At 54.8% G+C, this 18,253-nt stretch overlaps 1 protein-coding gene across 1 annotated transcript; it reads left to right on the forward strand.

Moving 5' to 3' along the window:
• The first annotated feature begins 1,685 nt into the window (after nt 1–1,685).
• PLA2G4F (phospholipase A2 group IVF) lies at nt 1,686–16,428 on the forward strand. The gene is made up of 20 exons (XM_059915568.1): nt 1,686–1,862; nt 3,232–3,304; nt 3,905–4,041; nt 4,146–4,274; nt 4,708–4,748; nt 4,988–5,030; nt 5,507–5,573; nt 7,567–7,736; nt 7,825–7,938; nt 8,138–8,175; nt 8,362–8,497; nt 10,140–10,276; nt 10,531–10,753; nt 11,665–11,779; nt 11,974–12,111; nt 12,224–12,331; nt 13,362–13,556; nt 13,825–13,991; nt 14,534–14,720; nt 14,998–16,428. The coding sequence occupies exons 1-20, from the start codon at nt 1,752–1,754 to the stop codon at nt 15,216–15,218; spliced, it is 2,550 nt and encodes an 849-aa protein (XP_059771551.1). The 5' UTR covers nt 1,686–1,751; the 3' UTR covers nt 15,219–16,428.
• The last annotated feature ends 1,825 nt before the right edge of the window (nt 16,429–18,253 follow it).

The raw sequence follows: 18,253 nt of genomic DNA on the forward strand, positions 1-18,253 counted from the left end.
CTGGCCTCTCACTATCGCGGCCTCTGTTTTTGCGGAGCACAGGCTCCAGACGCGCAGGCTCAGTAATTGTGGCTCACGGGTCCAGCTGCTCCGCGGCATGTGGGATCTTCCCAGACCAGGGCTCGAACCCGTGTCCCCTGCATTGGCAGGCAGACTCTCAACCACTGTGCCTCCAGGGAAGCCCAACCCAGGGATGTTTGAGAAGTGGAGAAGTGTTGGTCCACTTTGGCCAGCTCCAAAAAGGCAATCTGGTCCTTCTGTGTCCCTCTCCGGAGCCATCTCTGGCCATCCTGAGTTTTCTCTGGGGATGAAAAAAACGTCTGGGACTAAGAGGTATGACTTTCTTGAGGCATGGGGCCGATGACTTCCAGGAGAGAGTAGGATACAGCCCAGAAAGCACTCTAATCAGTCAGGGGCCCTGGCTCTGCCCCCAGCTAGCTCCGTGCCCCTCCCTCAGGCTCCCCTGCTGTGGCTCCGTGGGCCTCCACATTGTGCATACAGGTCACTAAGAGGGTGGAACTCTGGCATTTCTGAGATCCCAGCACAGGTCTTGGCCTCATGCTCCAAATTAAGCAGAAACAGGCCCTCCCCCTTGGGACCTGGCCAACAGCAGTTCTGGGAATTTCTGGTCTGAACTTGCCTGCAGAATTCATTTCAGAGTTGAATCACCTCATTTTGGAATGTCATCTTTTCAGTCTCCCAACTCGGGCACTGGGGAGGAGAATGGAGATGACTGGGTCTTGGTTGAGGAAAAGAAATGTATCTCCCAACAGCTCACTGCCCTAGAGATCCTTTCTTCCAGAAACTGTGCCTGTCCTGGCCACCTAGGCGGCTGCGGTCTGCAGAAAAGGGAGCATCACACACCGTCTGCAGCCTAAGGCTCACGATGGTCAAAGGGGACCCTCTAAAGCCTTTATCTCTGGTAGCTTAAGGACAGGCAGGACGGTTTTTACCTGCCCTTATCGATACCACCTGACCATATCCCTACTTCTGTTCCTGGACCATCCAGGTATTTCCACGGATTCAGGAAGGGATCCTGGTTAGAAGCCACAGCGGGGAGTCACGAGTCTGAACTTCTTCAGGATACGGTTGGGCCCTCCTCACCTTTGGACCAGGGCCTAGCGCAGTGTCTGGCACACAGCAGCTTCTCAGTGTTTGGGGAACAAATGAGAGAGGCCCTGAGGGATTAGAAACACCTTTGAGTCCAGATGAAACACTGTGGGGAACCAGAGATTTCCATGTTTCTGCTTAAGAGCTGTGGGGAAGGTGGGACTTGAAAGGTGTTAGTTTGAGTCTCTTCTGATAGCTGGGGGAACCTAGGCCCCTGATGCAGCACTTTCTGGCTCTGCTGTTCCCTGGACCACCTGTGTCTGCATCATCTAAAAGGCTTGTTGGAAGCACGAACACCTGGGTTCTAGCCACACCCTCTAAATCAAATCGTCTGGGGAGTAAGGCTCAGGCATCTATTTTCCATAAGCAGCCCCATGATAACCAGGGGCTAGGTTTGGGAACCAGAGTGCCAGTTCCTCAGCCTCTTTGAGAGGGTCTAAAGTCCCTCCTGCTAGAGGACCCGGGGCTCCAGTCACTTCCTGGAGCTCGTCAAACCCCACCTCCAGCCCCAGCTGTGAGTCCTCAGCAGAGCAGCCTGCTCCACCCTCCCCACTCCAGCTACCTGTCAGACCTGAGCCAGCAGCCAGGCCAGCCGGAGGAGCGCAGGCAGGGCTTCCTGCCGGGAGCCGGGCTGCCGGGCCATGCTCTGGGCGCTCTGGCCCAGGTGGCTGACAGGCCAGGCGCTGCCCCTCGTGGGTGCAGTGTTGCTGCAGAAGAGACAGAAGAGGGAACCTCAGCGGAGGCGGTGGCGGGTAAAGTACCTGATCTCCCCTGGGGGTGTGGACAGGAGGAGTCCTGGGCGCACAGCACCCTGTGGAGACTGGGGCCAGCCCTGGGAATGCATTTTGATCTGGGCCAGGACCGATTTGCTCCAGATTACCTGGTAGAGCTTAGAGAGCTTGGCCAAATAATAATAATCTTGAAGTTAATCACCCCCGGTTAGGAAATGGAAGCCACGTGACAATTGCAGCTGATTGGCTTTTGCCCAGTAGGCCGTAGCCTGGCTGTAGAATGGGGGTTGGGGGTTGAGGGAGTGGGGGGAATGAGGCACTCGCTGGGATCTGGAGGAGATAGTCTCACTCCCAGGAAGCTGCCGTCTACTGTTATCTCTCCTGAGCCCAAGCTGCCATCTCCTTAGCGACTCCTCAGACCAGTACCAGCTGGGTGACTCTTGGTTTCCCTTTACCTGCCCGCTCCCTCTTGGGCCGTCTTCCAGCCTTCGTCAGGAGCTAGTGGGTGGGGTCCATCACAGTTTTCTCTTTTTTTTTTTTTAACCTGGTCATTTTAATTTATTAATTAATTTATTTATTTTTGGCTGTGTTGGGTCTTCGTTTCTGTGCGAGGGCTTTCTCCGGTTGCGGCAAGCGGGGGCCACTCTTCATTCGCGGTGCGCGGGCCTCTCACTATCGCGGCCTCTCTTGTTGCGGAGCACAGGCTCCAGACGCGCAGGCTCAGTAGTTGTGGCTCACGGGCCCAGTTGCTCCGCGGCATGTGGGATCTTCCCAGACCAGGGCTCGAACCCGTGTCCCCTGCATTAGCAGGCGGACTCTCAACCACTGCACCACCAGGGAAGCTCCACAGTTTTCTCTTTTGATACTTAATCTTCTTAAGCACATCACTCCAGCTCTCACTTTGACTCTCAAGCTACAGCCCCAGCCCTGTAGTCAGGGGGGCTGCACCTTCGTGGTGCATAATAAACATAATTAGTAAAAATGGCTACATGTATTAAGCACTTATGCCAGGCAGTTTGTATGACTTCTCATTTAAAACTCGCTACAACCCTGTGAGATTATCATCATACCCCCCACTTTAGAGACGGAGAAACTAAAGCACAGGGAAATCAAGTCTCTTGCCCAAGGCCATTTAGCTAGTCCACAGTGCAGCTTAGATTTCATCCCAGCCTGAATGATTCCAAGGTCAGGTTCATCACCAACACACTCAGCTCCCAGCGCTTGCTCTGTCGAGGCCTCCTGGGTCCCTGGCACAGTGACGTCAGTGACCCTGGGCCAGGTTGCCGCTCTGCGATGGGACAAGGGAAGCCCTAGGTGGGCACCGCGGTAGGGAGGTCAGGCCTCACACCCGGCTTCCTGGAACTGAGTCCCCGGAGTTCTGTCCTTTCAGCGGGAGACACACCCATACTATGACCTCCAGGTGAAGGTGCTGAGGGCCAAAAATATCCGGGGCGCAGACCTGTGTGAGTGACCCCCAATTTCATGCTTTCTCCCTTCCTTCCCTGGGGCCTCCCCAGAGCTCAGCAGGGGCTGGCCTGAAGCGTGCATGTGTATTTAGAGTAGAGCGGATGGAGGGCTCTCTGGTGAGGGAGCCCGGGCCACAGCCCAGGGCAGGCTGCGGGAGTTGGAGGGGAAGGCAGTGTGCAGACCACCACCTCCTCCCTGAGGCTGGCTCGTGGAGGTTGCCAGCCTGGGTGAGCGTGTGAGGCCTGCTGCTGCCACAAGTTACCGTCTGCTCTCTAGGGGTTTCCACGCCAGTGCTCACACTGGGCGGGAGCTTGTTTCCTGAATCAGGCCCTTTCTGGGAATTACTCAATGGTCTGCGCTGTCACATGACGTTTTGAATTGGCTGCAGCAGGATTTCCATTCAGTTGAATAGGAGGTGTAACTGGTGGAGATGGAGTCAAGGACATGGGCTCTCCCGCATCTCCCCACCCCACCCTGCTATGCGGGCAGCCTCCTCTCTCTCCTCTGCCCCTTCCCGTCCAGCCCCAGTCTCCTCCGGGCAACTTTTCCAGCCATAAGAGCTAGAGGCTGAGGACCCCTCCCCATCCCGCCTACAGTGTCCAAAGCCGACTGCTACGTGCAGCTGTGCCTGCACACAGCGTCCCCCAGCCCCGCCCAGACAAGGGTGGTAGCCAACTGCCGGGACCCCGAATGGAACGAAACCTTCCACTACCGGCTCCACGGCGCCGTGAAGGTGAGGGTCGGCGAGGGGCTGGGGCTGCGGAGGGAGGGGGCTCCTCCCAGGTGCCTGCCCTCCGCCCTGCCTCACGCCAACCCTGCCTCCTGCCCTGCCCCCAGAACGTCCTGGAACTCACCCTCTATGACAAGGACGTCCTGGACAATGACCAGCTCTCCCAGCTGCTGTTTGACCTGAGGAGCCTCAAGCCCCACCAACCGCACAGACACACCTTCTCACTCAGCCACCAGGTGAGCGGTTCCGCCTGCGCCAGCAACGAGCCCAGTCCCGGGAGAAGAGGCCCCGGCACAGGGGGCTCCCGATCAGCACAGGCCCAGCCTCCAAGACAGACCCTCCTCCACCCTGCAGCAATGACCCCACAGAGCTTTCCCACGAGCACTCCTTCCCTGAGGGAAGCCAACACGTGGGCTCCTTGAAGGCAGGGGCTTTGTGTGTCTCGGTCACTGCTGAATCCTCAGTGTCTAGAAGAGCGCCTGTCCACAGCCTTGAACAGATGGAGCTCCTCGTGGCGGTGTCGCTACCCTGTCCTGTGCCCACGAGCAGCCACAACATCAGTCTGGCCTTCTAGTCGCTGGAGCTGAGTAGAACCGGGGGTGGGAGGGGAAGGTGCTGAGGCTCTGGGACCTCTTTGAAAACTGGTGCTCCCTTGCTCCCTCCATGTAGGATTCACAAGAGCTGCAGGTGGAATTTGTTTTGGAGGACAGGTGAGTCCAGGTGGAGCCTGTACCCTCCCATTTACTCTGAGACCCACCCAAAGCTCCCAGCTGTCAGTCACCAGGTCCTGCGTTGGCCTGGCCTGAGAGGGGAGGTCCTGGCCTTGATGCCCACCCCTAACCCCAAACCTGCCGTGCTCCCAGGCTCTTCCAGCTGCTTTGGTTACATTATTATAGTAATAGCCATCTTGAGGGATTCAGGCGTCCCATGAGCCCCTCATCCTTTGTAGCCAGGTGCCGGCGTCTGAAGTCATCACCAATGGGGTCCTGGTGGTGAGTAGGGGTGGCCAGCTTGGGGCTGCCCAGGGCTGGGGGGGCGGGGGATTGGGGAGTCCACGACTGAGCCCATCATGCCCACTTGCCTGAAGGACACTCAACCCCTCCTCAGAGGGGAGATGTGCTGTGGAGGCACCTCCAGGGACAAGGGGGTCCCTTGCCTCCCACCTGATGGAATAGCCCAGAAGCCAGGCTTTCCACCTGTGCACAGCACACTGCTCACCTGGCTTCTGAGTCTGCCAAGGATCCACCGTCAGGGCCCCTCATCTGCTCCCCCTTTCCCACCAGGGACCACTTCCTCTGAGTCCTGGGAGGAGGGCTGTGACAGAAGACCCCTGCTCGTAAGGCACAGGCCCTGGGAAGGATGTTAGCTCGACCCTGCCCCAGATACCCTTCCCTCCCTCCATCCTGGTTCAGGCCCTGTGCAGGGCCCTGTGGACTGTCTGGCTCCCACAGGCCTCTGCTTTCCTCAGGCTCAGCCCTGTCTGAGAATCCAGGGCACCCTCAGTGGAGATGGGACAGCCCCACATCAAGAGTATGGTGAGTCTGGTCAGTGGCCTTGGGTCTTGCCTTCTCTCCTGGGGGATTGGGGGTTGCTGGTTTCAAGAAGATGGGTCTGGGGCAGGAAGTTCTTAATTTTTCACTGCTGAAAGCTGACCAAGGATGACATGGATTGCCTCCAGAAGCAGTAAATTTCTGTCCCTGGAAGTATTCCAGGCACAGAGGCTGTATCGGTTCAACTACTGCTGTACAAAAGACACCCACAAAATCTCACTGGCAGACACATCTGGTGGTCAGCTGGGGCATGGCTGATCTAGGCTGGGCTTGGCGCAGTGACCTGGCTCTGCTCCCATGTCCCTCATCCACCTCCTGTGACCAGCGGACAAGCCTGGGCATGTTCTTAAGACATTGGCAGAGGTGCAAGAGCACGTGGCCAGATGAGCAAGTGCTTTTCGAGCCTTTGGTCACATCACAGCCCTCACTAACATTTTGTTCGCCAAAACAAGCACAAGGCTGGCTCTAAGTTGGAGGGCAAGAAATATAGCCAGCCTCTTTAGTGAGAGGAACCAAGGCCACATGGCAAACAGTGAGAACTCCAGAAGTGAAGAACTGGGGCCATCGCAGACTGCCGCTGGGGACAGCCACTCGGGAGGGGTTCCAGCTTTGGGAGGGGAGCGGAGGCTGCGTGACAGCTAAGGTCCTCTCCGACGCTGGGAGTCTGAGCCAACGGGCTGAGTCGTGCCCAGGTAACATGGTGTACTTACTGTGAGTCAGGCACTGGCCTAAGCATTTTACAGTGTTTTATCTTTTAATCCTCATAACAGCCTCGTAACGTAGGTACCGTCATTATCCTCCTTTAATTCATGAGACCGAGGCTCAAAGAAGAAACTTTGTTAAGGTCACACAGCCAGTAAGCGGTAGAGCCAGGTCCAGGCCCAGGTCTGTGACACCCGGGGCCCGTCTGCTCTCCCCGCCACAGCTTCTGTTGTTTCTGACTGTGAACAGCCCTTATCAATCTCAGTCTGTAAACCATGATGTGAGAGAAGGATCACTTTCCTCATTTTCTCTAATTCCCTCCCACCCCTGGTCATGTCAAGTCCCCAGGTCTCATTTAGTGCTAAGGAGGGCACGTAGGGAGAGGGATTCCATTTGGACGTCGGTTCCTGAGGCGTTAGGGTCTCTTTCGTGGGTCTGTCTGGGGTCCCCTCTTCCCGGGTGTCATGTGTAGCCATTTCTCTCTGGGGTCTTGCCTGCTCTCCAGAAAGCTGCAGGAACAGGGCAGGCCCCACTGCTCTGGCCTCTCTCTGCCTCCCCCCAGCTGGCCTCACCTAGCTGGCGCTGGCTCTCCTCCGCTTCCCCAAGCCTACCCTCTCTGTGCCACGAACCCACTTCTTCCTTTTACATGCCTTGCAAACCCTCTATGATCTCCCCCCAGCTGGCCTCACCTAGCCGGCGCTGGCTCTCCTCCGCTTCCCCAAGCCTACCCTCTCTGTGCCACGAACCCACTTCTTCCTTTTACATGCCTTGCAAACCCTCTATGTTCTCCCAAGGGCTTATGTTTTGGAAACAACGTGCAGCCTATTTGCCTTCTCTCTGGCCACAAACCTCCCCCAGGGCAATGAGCACGGGGCTTGAATGGAGCAAGAGAGGGGGAACTACCAGTTGAAAACTGGTAATTAATGTAATAATATATGATCGTTATAATATGGTAATTATAGAATTATTTTTTATATACTTTATATAATAATCTCAAAATCCTCAGCCCTATAAGCTCTGGACAGGGGCCCTTCCCTGAGCGCTGTGTGTGCCGCCCCCATCCCAGGCTCCCAGTTCTGACCAGAGCAGGTTATAGGACCCCGAGTGTCCTTCACGATGTCTGTAGGGCCCATTGCCAGAGAGTGAGCAGGGCGATGAGCTGGCACTTCCAAGGGGAAGGAAAGGGGAGCTGCTGCTCGGCGTGCCACCGTCATGGGCCACACACACCCCACTCTCACCCCCACACCTGGCACTCACCTAGGCCCTCTGCTCCCAGGCTCCAGGCAGATTCGGCTGGCAGTGCCCGGGGCCCACGAGAAGCCCCAGCTCTTGCCCCTGCAGCCTCCCCTGCAGGCAGACCTCCCCGCCACGTTTACCTTTCACGCGAACCCAGTGCTCAGCTCCAGGCTGGAGGTGGAGCTGAGAGAGGAGCTCACGGTCCTGCAGGTGAGTGACGGAGCCTGGGAAGGGGCAGACGACAGAATCCATCCGGCCTGGACGAGGCCCCTTTCCCTGGGTGTTTTCTTCTCTGCAGAACGGCCCAAGTGCTGAGCTGGAGGTCCAGACCAGCAAGCTGGGCCAGGGGGACATCCTGCTCTCCTCTCTGGCCCTCGGTCAGGAGCAGCAGCATGTCGTGGCCCTGGGGGAGGTAAGGCTCTGTCTGGGTGCCGGAGGGGCCCCTGCCTGCTCTGTGACCCCCACAAAAGGTCTGGGGGAGGGGGCCCGCGAGGGGGTCAAAATCAGGCCAGTCATGGTGTCCACACCTGGACCGTAATTACCAGAGCAACCGGGGCTGCAAATGCGAGTCCCACTCAGTGCGCTCAGGGATGGGCTGCTGTCTCTTCCAGGGCCAGGAGGTGGCTATGAGTGTGAAGGCAGAAGTGAGGTGAGCAGTGCGGAGACTCTTCTGCCTACGGCTCGGCGGGCGTTGGGGGTGACTGGGTCCCGTGGGATCTTTCTGGGAGGTTCCACGGAGTGTGCATCTATCTGCTCCCGTGAAAATGGGTTTGGCCGGAGGCTCTCCTCCACTGAACAGTCACCCAGTACCCCACCCCCACCCCCTCTGAGGCAGCTCTGGGGACCTGGACCTGCGTCTTGGCTTTGACCTCTGTGACGGGGAACAGGAGTTTCTGGATAAGAGGAAGCACGTCGTGTCCAAGGCCCTCCAGCAGGTGCTGGGATTGAGCCAGGCTCCCGACAGTAACCAGGTATGGAATGGAGGAGCCAGACACCAGAGTTGCTGGGACCAAATCCAACCTCTTCCTTGAGAGGACTGTGTGTCTAAGAGGTGACAGGAAGCGTTGAGGAAGTGTGGGGACCAGAGGAAGAAGGGGGCAGGACCGTGTGCCTGAGCTGATGGGCACACTCGGGAGAGTCAGGGCCCCATATGAACGAGGGCTGAACGGCCCCAGCCAAGGGGGGTGTATTAGTCTGCTCAGGCTGCCATAACAGAACACCACAGACTGGGTGGCTCAAACAACAGACACTTATTTTCTCAGGTGGAGGCTGGAAGTTCAAGATCAAGGTGCCATCAGGGTTGGTATCTGACGAGACCTCTTCCTGACTTGTAGACGGCCACCTTCTTGTTGTGTCCTCACACGAACTTTCCTCTGTGCATGTGCAGGGGTTTGTGGGAATCTCTCTCTCTCTTCCTCTTCTTACAAGGACACCAGTCCTATGGGACTAAGGCCCCACCCTTATGACCCCACATAACCTATATTACCTCCGTATAGGCCCTTTCTCCAAAGAGAGTCACATGGGGGCTTCCACATATGAATTTGGGGAGGACACAATTCGGTCCATAACAGGACAAAGGGATTGGGAAGTGGAGGCAGGAGGAAAGGCAGTGCTGAGGGGGAGACCTGTGGTAAATCAGGAAAAGGCTGGTGGCTTCCTTCTGGCTGCAAATGTACAAGGAGACCTAGCCTGTGCCCAGTGCTGACAAGCTGAGCAAGCCTACTGCTCATCTGGTAATGCCTGCTCTGTGCCCCATCTCCGCTCTGTGGGTGGAGGGTAGAGAGGGCACAGACCTGCCTTCAGGGAGCTCTGTCTCCTCCAGAGCTCTGGAGGGACAGTGACCTTGCGGGGCAGTGGCCAGGGAGCATTTTTTTCAGGACAGGGGAAGAAAGGAAGCACAGGGAAAGGGACCGGAAGTCTGGGGTGGAATGAACCAAACCTTCGTAGAAAAGCTGAGCAGCCCAAAAGCTTCTAGTCTGATCCCACCAGGCACCTCTGATCCTGAAGAGACATCTGGGGACCTCCCATGTCTGGGGCAGGTCAGGCTGCCTGCTGGTCTTTGTCACTTCAGTTCTGTGGTTCTCAGCTGGGAGCAATCTCATCCCGCCACCCACCTAGGGGACATTTGTCACTGTCTAGAGACACTGCCACAACTAGGGGAGGGGAGAGGGATGCTACTGGCATCTGCCGGGTGAAGGCCAGGAATGCTGCCAAACGTCCTATAACACACAGGACAGTTCCTCACAGTAAAGAATTATCTGGTCCAAAATTACCAACAGTGCCAAGGTTGAGAAACCCTGCTTTAGCTGTTTTGAGTGAATCCAGTATACCTCCCAGGTACATACTTTCCTGATATAATGTTAAGAGCCATCTCTGAGGTTATACTGCTTCAGTCTGACAGCCTATTACTTACTGATGGTATGATTGTGGGCACATTATCTAACCTTCCTGTGCCTCAGTTTCCTCACCTGTAAAGTGGGGATGCCATTGGGTTTCTTTGAAGATTGAAAGAGATAATACAAGTTGGGCTCTTAGACCAACATCTGATATGCTAAGCAATAATATATGAACAATAGTGGGGGTAGATGTTATCATGATTATTATTGTGCCCAGGTGCCTGTAGTGGCTGTGCTGGCTTCGGGAGGTGGAACCCGAGCCATGTCTTCCCTCTACGGCAGCCTGGCCGGGCTACAGGAGCTCGGCGTCCTGGACACTGTGACCTATCTGAGCGGAGTCTCTGGGTCCACCTGGTAAGTGAGGTGGGGCAGGGCAAAAAAAAGGAGAGCCCTGAAGAGGCAGAGGTATGACCTGGTGATCTGGTGGGGAGGGGCAGGAATCCAAAGGGGTCAGGAAGGGCAGGAAGGGACTGAGTGCCCAGGGCCCTCTGAGTGGGTGGTGCAGACCAGTGGGTGCAAGGGATGGGGGAGGAGGGGTGACTCAGAGACACCTGTATCCCTGTCTCCCCTTACTGTGCTCCCACGCTCCTAATTCCCTCCATGCCCAGGTGCATCTCCACACTCTACAAGGACCCAGCCTGGTCCCAGGTGGCCTTGCAGGGCCCTATTGAGCGTGCCCAGGCTCGGGTCTGCAGCAGTAAGATGGGGGCAATGTCCATGGAACGCCTGCAGTACTATGCCCAGGAACTGGGGATCCGGGAAAGCAGTGGCCACAGCGCTTCCCTCATCGACCTCTGGGGGCTTCTCGTTGAATATTTCCTATACCAGGAGGTAAGAGAAGAGCAGGTAATAGATGAACGTGGCTCCTGTCCACCCTGCCCCACCAGCACTTAGTTCTGCCTTACCCACTAGGCTACGATCTGAGCTTTGCAAAGCTATCCTTTAGGTCTGAGCTCCCTGGGGGCAAGGGGTGGGATCTCTGGGTGGCCTGACACGCTTCATCTCACCTTGGCTCTAACCCCTGGGAGGGAGAGGCTGGTCTGCTCTTCTCAGGTCTGTCTGCATATTAGAATCACCCGTACAGCTTTCCAAAAACACCATGCCTAAGTCTCACTTCCAGAGATACTGGTTTTGGTTGGTGAGGGGTCGAGCCCTAGCTCAAGTGTGCTTTGAAAGTGTCCCAAATGATTCTAACCTCCTGCTGAGGCAGAATGCCACTCCAGCCTGATGGCCAAGCAGGCATGATGCACGCCACCTGGTGGCTTCTCCTAGAACTGCAGGCCCAGAATGCATCGGGAGATGAGGTTAGAGCTGAGCAAGGTTCTCAGCCCTGGGGGCCTGCGGGGCCTGGCCCACTGGTGTGTGGCTATCTGTTATGAATGTGATGTCTAAGAAAAGAATACATGTTTTCTAGTGATTCACTTTTTCAAAGAAAGTAGATTTGATTTTCAGTTATTCCTTTAAAAATGTCACTTGACTCCCTTGAGTTCTGATAGGCTTTCTTGAATGGGAAGGAAAGGGGGAGGGTGTTCCCAAAGCCCCTGGAATTGCACGAACCCCATGTGGCCTCACCTCTGCTGCAGCCCAAAGCCTGTCCCTTAGAGAGCTGTCTCTAGAGCCCTGGCCTTAGCAACCAAAGTCTCATGGGCACACCACACCTGCAGGGTGCCGAGCCTCAGGCCATGGGGATGGGGAAAGGGAACTCCCCAAAGGCCAAGTGGACTCCCTTCTTTCCTGACCAGGAAAATCCTGCCAAGCTGTCTGACCAGCAGGAGGCGGTCAGCCAGGGCCAGAACCCTTACCCCATCTACGCCAGTGTCAACGTCCGCGGCAACATCAGTGGGGAAGACTTTGCAGGTGCCCGGGTGTGGGGACCTAGGAAGCAGGTGGGAGCAATGGTCGGTGTGAGGATGTAGAGGCCAGGGCTGTCAGGGTGGGAGCCTTGGAGCACAGTGGGCTTGCTGCCTCCTGCTCAGGCGCAAGGACTCGGGGGAAGCGTGGGGTCCTGGTGGGAAGCCCCTGGTGACATTCCCTTCTCTTTGCACCCCCAGAGTGGTGCGAGTTCACCCCCCACGAGGTCGGCTTACCCAAGTATGGCGCTTATGTTCCCACTGAGCTCTTTAGCTCAGAGTTCTTCATGGGGCGACTGCTGCAGCTCCGCCCCGAGCCCCGGATTTGCTACCTGCAGGGTGAGTCTAGGCCGGAGGGCTGGGGACATGGGGACAGGGCAGGCGCCGGGCCCTGAGTTGGTGGCGCCGGTGGAGGACTTGTGAGGGCCGGGGGCTTTGCCTTTCTCCTTAGGTATATGGGGCAGCGCCTTTGCAGCCAGCCTGGATGAGGTCTTCCTGAAGACCGCCGGCTCGGGCCTCGGCTTCCTCCAGAGGTGCAGAAGCAGTGTAAACATCACAGGTGAGGGCAGAGAGCCTGCTCCCCCAAACCTCCCCCCGCTCCCCGCCAGCCCCCACAATACCTCCTTCCAGCAACAGTACCCTGGCAGAGGCATGAGGAAAGAGGGAGGGGCAGTGAAGGACTTGGATGTCCTATTCGGTTCAGAGAAATATTGAGAAAATGACTTCTAGCTTAGGGTCTCTGGATGCCCAGAGGTCTACAGAGAGGCTAAGGGGTGGGGAGCCCATGTCAGAAAACCTAGTGGGAGTTGTGAGTGCTCCGTGATAAACCTGTGCCTTTAATTCTCCTCTTGGGCTCCCATTAGATCATCTCAGCCCAGGGCCACTGGGTATCTGGTTGACCCCCCACCTCAGAGCTCCCCTTCAGTCCGCTCCTTAAATGACCCATGAGCTCCCTGCTATGTAGAATACCTTTCCCACTTTTCTTCCCTGGGTAACATTTGCTCAGTTCTTAAAGTTCAGCACAGACATCATTTTGTCAGGGGGCGTCTCTGTTCCAGTCCATCCCTCCAGGCTGATCGAGGGTCTGACCACCAAGGTTCCCTAGAACCGTAGGCACATCCCATGTTGTCCTTACCTCGGGACACTGTCACCATTTATTACCTCTTTAGATTCTCCCCTAAGTAGGCGGTGAGCCCTGGAGGGCCAGGGTCAGGCCCTGTTCACCTCTGCATCCCCGTGCCCAGCACAGTGGCCGCCACAGCACGTGGTAACTGTTCATTGGGTGTTTAATGGATGAAATTCTGATTGGAAGTTGCATGTGCAACTTTAAGGGTAGGTGATGTTGTTTAATACATGCAATGTCAACTTTCAACTTTTTTAATATGTGCATGTCAACTTTCAAAACGTGGGGAACATGAAAGAAAAAGTCATTTAAAAGGGGTTCGGGGAAGCAGTGGTCAGAGACCCGGGAGGCGGGGTGGGGAAGGAGGAGAGACATGGGGAGGAGACAGAGGGGCTCCCCTGAGATGTGAGGACCGCTGGACAAAGGAGGGCTTCTCACGGTATTTCACCATCCCACCCCCACCTAGACGACTGCCAGAAGCTCCAGCTGCACGACCCAGAGAGGCTGCAAACCAGGCTCTTCACCCTCCAAGGGCCCTTCTCCCAGGCTGTGCTGGGCATATTCACCTACCGCTTTACCTCAGCCCAGAACTCGAACTTCACCAAGGGCCTCTGCCTGCACAAGGACTATGTGTCTGACAGGGAGTTTTTGGCCTGGAAAGGTGGGTGCTGCTCTGGGCGGGGTCCCGCCTGTTGCCTGTGCCTCTGGCTCCCTGGGGCCAGTGCTGCTTTTTGACCTGGGGGCTGGGGGTGCTCCTGCTGCCCAGGGGCTAGTGGGGGAAGGACTGTGATGATCGTGCTGGAAGGCAGGCCGGGGGCTGCAGTGGGAGACCCCGTGGCTATAGGGAGAGGAGAGCTCTCAACAGAGGGGCATTCCCAGTGCGAAGAGAAGAGGGCTGCTGGAGAGAGCAAGCATTTGTCTCTGTGCAGATTCGCACCCGGATGCCTTCCCCAACCAGCTCACTCCCATGCGGGACTGTCTGTACCTGGTGGACGGAGGCTTTGCCATCAATTCTCCGTTCCCGCTAAGCCTGCAGCCGCAGAGAGCCGTGGACCTCATTCTGTCCTTCGACTACTCCCTGGACGCCCCTTTTGAGGTACGGTGCGGGGTTGGGGGTCCTTGCTAAGGCAGACTGGCTGGGTGTTCGGGGATCGCCCTTCAAGAAGGGCCTGGGTGCTGAGCTGTGGGCAGGCACCTTGTGAACACCGCTAGCAGCATTTGTCTCCCCAGCTGGAAGAGGAGGATTGCTGAGGTGATGGGGGAGCGTGGGATTCAGGAGAGGAGGCCAAAGGGAGTCCTCAGGAGCCTTTATCCCGGTGAAGAGAAGACCCCTGTTCTGGACCCTGCTGTTCCTGATAGGATTCCTTTCTCCTATATGGGCCTGGGTTCAGGTTTGCTGTCCCTTTGTTACTATGGTAACAACAGAGCCTTCAGGGTCCCTCCAGGGAGTCTCTATCAGCGGCTCCCTCAAGGCTTGTGGGGTGATGGACAGGTTGCACACCCGGATGCGGGTTCTCTTCTTGCTGCCTGTAGTCACTCGGCTTCTGGGAGACAGGGCTGGCGTTGAAGCCTGGGCCAGCGTGAGTCCAGGGCGCCTCAGGCAGGGCCGGAAGCTCACAGGGCCGGGTGTCTGCCCAGGTCTTACAGATGACAGGGAAGTACTGCCTGGACCGAGGCATCTCCTTCCCCAGCACTGAGGTGCCCCCTGAGGACTTGAAGGACCCCCGTGAATGCTACCTGTTTGCCAAGGCCGAGGACCTGCGCTCACCCATCGTGCTGCACTTCCCCCTGGTCAACCGTACCTTCCGCACACACCTGGCCCCAGGTGAGGGGAAGGTCTGGGTCTGGCCCACGGAGCCCCGGGGTGGTGATGGGGTGCTGGACCCAGGACAGTGTACCTCCTGGAGGCCCCCAGCTGGCCACTGCTTCCTGGATTCAGCATGCACACTGGCCCGGCTCCTGCCGGTGGGCGAGAGAGCTGAGATGTGGCCCCAAGCAGAGCCCACAGACCAGCCAGATGCTCTAGGGAAGGGGCGCTTCTGGACTGGCAGCTCCTAGCCACAGAGTGCCCTAGCCCGGCCTCTCTCCCCGTCCCGCTGCAGGTGTGGAACGACAAACGGATGAGGAGAAAGCCTGTGGGGACTTTGTCATCAGTGGGCCAGACACCCCCTATGGCATGATGAACTTCACCTACGAGCCCCAGGAGTTTGAGCGGCTGGTGGCCCTGAGTCGATACAACGTTCTGAACAACGTGGAGACTGTGCGGCAGGCCCTCCGGCTGGCTCTGGACCAGCGACAGGCTAGGGACAGGGCTGGAGGCTGACCCGGGCTGGAATCGGGGGACTGGGACAGAGGAGGGACTGTGGGCTCCGGACCAGGGCTTGGTAGAGGGAGGGGTGGTGGACCCTGTGGGATGATATCCCCTCTTGGTTGGGCTCCAGCTGGTGGGTCCCCCTGCTAATTACTCATCTTCGCTCTTTAAACTTGGGTCACATTCTCTTATCAGGCGTACAGCTGCCACCTCGTGCAAATAGTCTCACCCTTCCCAGAAGCTAAATGGGTGTGTCTAGAGGGCGTATCCATTGATCAGGGGCGGAGTGAACGTGAACCTGCGTGTGTGTACATGTTCCTAGTGGGGACCTGTCAGCTGCCAGGGATGGGCAGAGGTAGAGGAAGCCTGGTTGGGAACTCAGAGGCCCGGGTTCCTGCCTTTTTCACAGATGCACCCCCGCGATCTGGGGGATCTGTTTATCATTTCTTCTGACCCACCCGGGACCTTCCAAATATCTGGAGCCTCTCCAGCATGGGCAGATTTTAGGTGTGTGGAAAGGAGATCCACCCTGACTGGGCTTAGCGTGGAGGTCTTCAGGCCCTCTCCCTCTGGCTAGGGCCTCTGCGGCCTCTTCTCACCCAAACCCCACCCAGCGCTGAGCCGCCTGGGGCCCTTCAGTGGCCCGGCTGCCATACTCACTACTCACTCGACACTCCCCTCTGCCAGGAGTGCTCTCTTTGGCTACAGCCCCTCCCTCAATCTCTCTCTCTCTCTCTCTCTCTCTCTCTCTCTCTCTCTCTCTCTCTCTCTCACACACACACACACACACACACACACACACACACACGCATGCTCTCCAGGGCCAAAGTCACAATTCCTCTTCTAATCAGGGAACTTATGTGACAAAGCCTCACCCATCCTGACTCTGGGAAGAAGGCCCTAGTTCTGGCTCCCAGCTGGGAGGAAGGTGTCTAGATCCTAGCCTGTGCCCCCAGCCTGGCCTGGGACCCCAGGCCTCCAGCTGGACATGAACCGGGGGTGCTGAGGGAGCTGGGCCTCAAAAGAGCCAGTGCTTTTGGCTGGCATGGGGTCGGGGTAGCTTGGTTCTCTCATGCCTGCTCACTGGGGACAATTGCTCTTGAGATAGGCTATCTCGCTAGCTGGTGTTTACACATCTTTTATGACTCTTTATCCTTTGACCTGCTGTCTTCCTTTTGGGTTTATCTTTCTTTTTGTTGGAGTGCAAAATTGAATAGTTCTATAGTGGAGGATCTGTGGTATGTAAACCTTCTGAGTCCTGATATGTCTGGAATTGTCTTTTCTTGCCCTGACTTATAATAGTCTGGATTAGGGTAGAATTCTTGGTTCAGGCTTACATCTACTCAGATTTTAATGACTCTTTGCATTGCATATTGCCAATGGGCAGCCTGATGTCAGCTGAATTCTCATCCCACTGTAGGTAATTTATCTTTACCTAATTTTTAGGGTTTTCTCTTTGTCTTCGATTTTCAAAAGTTTCACTATGATTTTTCTAAAGTGGGAACTTAAAAAAAATCAGTGACCTCTTTCGATTTCGAGATTCATGTCTTTTTGAAGCTCTAAGAAATTATCTACCAATTGTATCAAAATACTACTCTTCTTCATTCTCTCTTTCTGGATTCCTATTAAATGGATATTGAAATGTATGAATCGATCCTCTGTATCCCTAAACTTTCCTTTTACACATTCTGTTTTTTTCATTTGTGCTGCATTCTGGGGATTTTCTTTGCATGATTTTTTTGTTCACAAATATATACTCCACCTGTGTCCAGCCTGCTTCTCTATCCATCTTTTGGGGGTTTTTGTTTAACTTTTGACTGTCACGTTTCCCTGTTTAAGTTCCCTAATAGGATCTTCCAAAACTACTTGTTTTCATTGCATGGAAATGCTTCACCACTTCCCTCAGATGGTGTTAATATGTGCATTTCATGGTATTTTCCTGATTGTTACATGAACAGTTTCCTTGGGGTAGGTTCTTTGTTGCCTCTCCTTCATGGGCTTTACCTTCTTTATATATTTGGTAATTCTTGATTGTCATCTCATGTCTGAGAGGGTTGTGTACAAGCTCTGGGCTGTGACGGCTCCTGGTCAGGTCACTGGCCATGCAATGGCTTGGTGACCTTCAGGTGGCAGTGTGGGACTTGGGGAGGAGGCCGAAGGGATGCAGTTCCAGAGAACTTCAGAGCCTTGAAGTGATGTTATGAATTTATTAATCTATATTTATATCTGATGGGTTTGGAGCTGCGGGGGGTAAGTAAAATATTACAAAGGAGAATTCCAGTTTCAAGATGAAAGACAGAGGACAGGCTGAGATCAATTCCCAGCATTTAAAATTAAGTAACAATTTTCAGTTACACAGTAAATTTTCTAATTTTGTCTTTTTAAGAAATAACTTAGGTTAAATCAGCAACTGCATATCCTAAATTATAGAACAAGTTAGGTATCATTGTTCCATAACATTCTATTAACAATATCTGAGTTTTTTGATCACCAATATTTTTTTTTTAAATGCAAAACCAGTGGGTGAAATTTTTATGGACACAGAATAATTGCATAGTTAACATTATTTCCTCATCAAGGTGTAAATGAAATTTGCAGACACTACCTCAATCAAGAGATCAAAGTTTATATCAATAACAATGAAAATGACATCCTGTACCTTGGACTGTGATACACCAAAAAGGACACAGCTTCCCTTATGTAGTGTTCTTGCTCAATAATATGAATCTAATCATGAAGAAACATTAGAAAACCCAAATTAAGATTCTACAAAACAACTGGCTATTATAGTGTTCAACAAGCAAACAATAAACAAACAATTATGTTAAGAAAGACAAAGAAAAATTGTTGAAGAGTTCTGCATTAAATGAAACTAAAGAACATATTAACTTAATTCAACTGGTGAAATTGGGAAAATTCTACAAAGTGGCATCATTAGGACTATTGAAAACCACCTCAAAACTATGTAAATAATTAATGAGTGTAAGGATATGAATCATATGTTCCATATTTCATGAAAAAATGTAAAACAATCAAACAGAGGAGTG

The sequence above is a fragment of the Balaenoptera ricei genome, chromosome 2 (genome assembly GCF_028023285.1).
Source record: "Balaenoptera ricei isolate mBalRic1 chromosome 2, mBalRic1.hap2, whole genome shotgun sequence".
Taxonomy (NCBI): Eukaryota; Metazoa; Chordata; class Mammalia; order Artiodactyla; family Balaenopteridae; genus Balaenoptera; species Balaenoptera ricei.